At 41.5% G+C, this 5,000-nt stretch overlaps 1 protein-coding gene across 1 annotated transcript in view; it reads left to right on the forward strand.

Moving 5' to 3' along the window:
* Positions 1–5,000, forward strand: part of LOC143277325 (uncharacterized) — a 114,453-nt gene that overhangs the window by 98,751 nt on the left and 10,702 nt on the right. The window contains exons 10-11 of the mRNA XM_076582106.1: positions 1,260–1,544; positions 3,797–4,096. Of these exons, the coding sequence (XP_076438221.1) occupies positions 1,260–1,544; positions 3,797–4,096 (585 nt within the window). The remainder of the gene's footprint in view (positions 1–1,259; positions 1,545–3,796; positions 4,097–5,000) is intronic.

Below are 5,000 nucleotides of genomic sequence, written 5' to 3' on the forward strand. Positions count from 1 at the left end.
TATCCATTCTGTCATGTGCTTTGACTGTGAAGCATACTATACACTGCCATGCATTAAATGTTCTGTTATGAATATCAGTCAGTTGACATTGATCAACTGGAGTTTGTGAGGAAGGCTAATGCAACACACACACACACACACACACAGACACACACACACACACTTTGTGTCCTGATTTCTTTTACATAAATATGTTTTGAGAGGGTTTAAAAGTGGTGGGTTTTTTCCTTGTTGTTGTGGTTTTCCGAAATGTGTTGACCGGTGGAGCGGGTTGGGGGGAGGGGGAGGGGTAGTTGAGAAGGCACCCTTATGCTGAACATGTACTTAATCAAAAATGTTGTTTGGGTGTGTGGCTGTGGGGCGTTAGGGGTGGAGGTGGGGGCGGGGGGGGGGGGGGGGGGGGGGGGGGGGGGGGGGGGCGGAGGGGGGGGGGGAACATGCAAACACCAAAGAAACATTTCAGATGTGTACATCATTCCTGGGGAACGGGTGTCGTATGGAGGAGACAACTGTGGGTCCTCCTTGTGAACTGTATACATATGTCTGGACCTTGATATATCTATAAATATATCGGTTTCCCCACTGTATGACGTCTCTTTATAAGGGATCACTGTAACAGAACAAGTCACTATGTTCTACACACTACACAAGAAATGATATATCGATGATCGAGGAACACAGCACTACCCTAGCCTGAAAACTTACACTGAGCACCAGCCTCTCAGACACACGTGTTGTAAAGTCTTTGGGTAAATTTATTTTTCCAATTGCAAGCAATGCCAGAGGAAACTGAATGAAAACATTGCTTTGTATGTACACTTTAGATTAAGCGTGTTTTGAGTTCATAATTACTGATTCCACACACAGAAAGAATACCTTGGTTGATTGAAAGGAATTGTGTAGTAAGTTTCATTGTATACTGTATCGTAATAGAAAATGTCGGGGTTTTTTGTTAGTCGTAGACAGACAGACAGATAGATAGATAGATAGATAGATAGATAGATAGATAGATAGATAGATAGATATTTAGATATTTAGACGTGTGTGTGTGTGTGTGTGTGTGTGTGTGTGTGTGTGTGTGTGTGTGTGTGTAGACTTTCAAGCAACCAAGCTATTCTTTCCATGTATATTCGCACACACACACACACACACACACACACACACACACAGAGAGAGAGAGAGAGAGAGAGAGAGAGAGAGAGAGATCCAAAAAGTGCGCTAATAGTATTTATTTTCTTTACTTTCTCCTCCTCTCACAGACATCTCACAGACCATCACACCCCTTCCTTCCAACACCTGCACGATGACGTCACCTGACACCTGTCAAGTGAAGGAAGGACAGCGAGTTCACGTCAGTTGTTCTGCTGACAGTAACCCTTCCCCAGCGACCGTTGCCTGGCAACAGGGCTCAGGTTCCAGTCTAGACTTCACAGCTGAGCGTTCCTTGCCACTGACACATGTGTGTGACGCCACAACAACCACAGTCAGTTCTGATGACCGTCTGCCTCTGAGAAGCAACATCACACTGACGGTGCTGACCACCTGTGAGTTGGGTTGTGCTGACCACCTGTGAGTTGGGTTGACGTATGCAATCAATGTCTTAAGTAAACAACACACACTTCATTGAGCTCTGTCTCTGACTCACTCTCAGTCGCTGTCTGTCTGTCCCTACCCCCACCCCTCCTCTCTCTCTTTCCCTTGTTCATATTCCAGTTCTGACAAATACAGATACCCAACTAACTTGACCCCGGTGCAAGATTTGAAAACAACAAGCAGTCTTTACAACTGAACCCAACACCACAACAGAGCTTACAATCTGACTATCTGACTTAAATGATTTCAGCGCATCTGACGGGAAGGTATATTATTGTAGCAATTATACTAGTAATAGTAGTAGTAGTGGTAGTGGTAGTAGTAGTATCGTTATTGTTACTAATAAGGTTTGGAATTTCATTTATGTTTCTCTCATAGTGCACTCTGTTGCACAATGCCAGCTTCATATATACTCCTGGTTTTAGTTTCATGTGGAGAGAACTTTATCGGTCTGTGCGCAACATAATGTATGATTAAGAGCAAAGCGTATTAAGAAATGATAATAATGATAATGATAATGATTAAAACATTTAAGAACTAATTACAAAAAAAGTGGAAAAAGTGCTTGATCTATGCATAGTTATACCCAGCGTGCTTGTCAGACCTTGATATGGAAAGGGGGGTAACTTAGTTTGACCGTTTAGATACTATTTTGAGGAATTGGTTTCTATTTGGTTTGATTATGTTATGTGCAGATTAATTAACTAAACTTATTAATCAGCTACAACAATTGTAGCGGCACCATGGACAGCAGTACTCAATGTGTTATGATTAATGTTACAATACAAATATGCAACTACTACTACTACTACCACTACTACTACTTGCAGTCCACCGGCAGGTCTTTTAGTCTACCAGGGACCGTGTCATACACGTAAAATGTTAAATGTTACATGTTTGTCTGAGCGTGTATGTGTGCGTACGTGCAATCTGATTCAAAGACACAGGAAACGAATAATGAGCGCCAAATGGCAGCCGTCAGTCAGCTACCCAGGGGCAGCCTGTTGTGTAAATGACCCCGTGTTTGTGAAGAACTTAGAGCTTGGTCTATGACCGAGGATAGGCGCTATAATTATAAGTATCCATATCAGTCAATCAGTCACTGACATTGTCGATCGTGCGGTTTGAACCTGTTAACGAACAAACTGAAAAGAAAATCTACTTAAATGCAGCGCAAAAGTCGTGTGAAATCAATCCCCTCCCCTCAGCTGTTTTCCTTGATCGCCGTGATGTCCTGCTGCACATCACTCATGTTGTTTATGAATCACTTCTGTCTGGTTGCTTTCTGTCTGTTTCTAAATATACTATTGTGAGTCCACTGATAAAGAAGCCTTCCTTAGACCAGATCAGTCTGAAAAAAATATAGCTCTGTCTCAAATTTCTTTCCTTTCCAAAAATGTAGAAAACGTCGTCCACTTCCAGCTTCTTAAACATCTAGAGCAGAATGATCTTATCGACTTTTCGACCTCTTTGAAATGTACATTCCAACTCGTCACCTTTATTCTGTTTCTGATACCAGGCTATCAAGAACCTTATTTGCAAAAAAATATAAAGAAGATCGGGGATCTTTGTCTTTTCGGGTCCCCTAACTGTGGAACAAACTGTTAGAAAAATTGCGAAATTCTGTCTGGCTAAATTCTTTTGAGCCTGCTTTGAAAACGCATGTTGATGTTTTCAAGGAATGGTAATTTTTCAGTGTTGGTGTGATGTGATTACAAGCACATGCATCATTGTGGGGAAGGCATTTGCCATCTGTGTATGGCGGGGTGCTTGCGAGCGTCCGTGCATATGCGTGTGAGTGCTTGTTGCGGGGATGTGTCTTCTAGAGGGTGTCGTAGGTGGATGAGCAAATTTTTTTGTAAAAAAAAATGATAATAAATACAAAATAACGCTCTGTATAATGGTCAGTTCTTCTTTTTCCTCCTCCTCCTCCTCCTACTACTACTACTACTACTGCTACTGCTACTACTTATTATCATTGTTGTTATTTATTATGATTATCATTTTCATCACTATTACGATGATGATTATTATAATGATTATCATTTCATATCAATTTCACACTCTTCTCAGCATTGTGATTTGTGGCAGTGTACGTGGGTGCGTTCGTGTGTGTGTGTGTGTGTGTGTGTGTGTGTGTTGAAGAAAATTATCACCAGTATTATTACTATCATATGTAACTTTCAACACCTGAACTGTACAGATGCTGCTGAAGTCAGTCAGTTCACCGTAAACAACACCAACAACCTCACTGTCAGTGAAGGTGATCCCGTGACCTTGACCTGTACAGCTGTTGGCAGACCAACAGCCGCCATTTCCATTGTCAAGGAGGGTGTGACACTGAAACCTAAACAACAGAAAGGGCAGGTGTCTGCAGTGGAAGAAGCGACCTTGACCTACATGAAGGATGAAGCCACGTGTAATGCCACAGGACAGTACCGCTGTGATGCTGACAATGGGGAAGTTCAACCAGATGCAGCTCACCTGATGGTGTTTGTGAACTGTGAGTCCATGCCTCTAACACTTCCAGTATGTCTCTCTCACTCACTCTGTCTCTCTGCCTCTTTCACTGTTTCTGTCTGTCTTTCCCTCTCTACTCTGCCTGTCTGCTTGTGTGTGTGTGTTGCTCGCTCGTTCTCTTCTGATGCAGTTTCAATCAAGATATGCATAACTGTTGTAACGAGTGTACAATTGTTATGCTGTTGTAATTGATGTTTCTATGTAATTGATGTTGTCATATGTTCTTGTGTTGTTGTTGTAGCTTAAACTCTGGTTTTGTATTTTACAGCTTGGTGTTGTTTTGTGTTTAATTGACTCTCAAATTTGTCTATTACGTTGTACATGTGTATGTACAAAAAAGGTGCAGGGATGCATGCATACAGGAGGGTTATATTGTTATTGGCTTGCCTTTAGCCTTTTGTGTGTGATTTCGTTATACAGGTTGCATGCCAAGTTTTACTGTTTTGTAATATGTATGTATCGCAGAATTCGACATGCGTAATTTATCTTAGTGATATCATAAAGTTACTCTGATTCGGATTATGAAATTATGAGTGCACACACACACACACACACACACACACACACACACACACACACACACACACATACACACACAACCTATGTTGTATGTGTGTGTGTGTGTGTGTGTGTGTGATATTGATTATATATATATATATATATATATATATATATATATATATATATATATATATATATGTGTGTGTGTGTCTGTGTGTCTGTGTGTGTGTGTCTGTGTGTCTGTGTGTGTGTGTCTGTGTGTGTAATAAAGAGAGAGTGGTAAGGGGAGTTGTTTAGAGTGGGCTTTGCATTCAAATTGGGAATGGCGGAATGGCGTCGCGCATTATAAGTGTCATCGAAGACGGGCATGTCAGTTGCGAAAAAAG

The sequence above is a fragment of the Babylonia areolata genome, chromosome 34, assembly GCF_041734735.1.
Source record: "Babylonia areolata isolate BAREFJ2019XMU chromosome 34, ASM4173473v1, whole genome shotgun sequence".
NCBI lineage: Eukaryota > Metazoa > Mollusca > Gastropoda > Neogastropoda > Buccinidae > Babylonia > Babylonia areolata.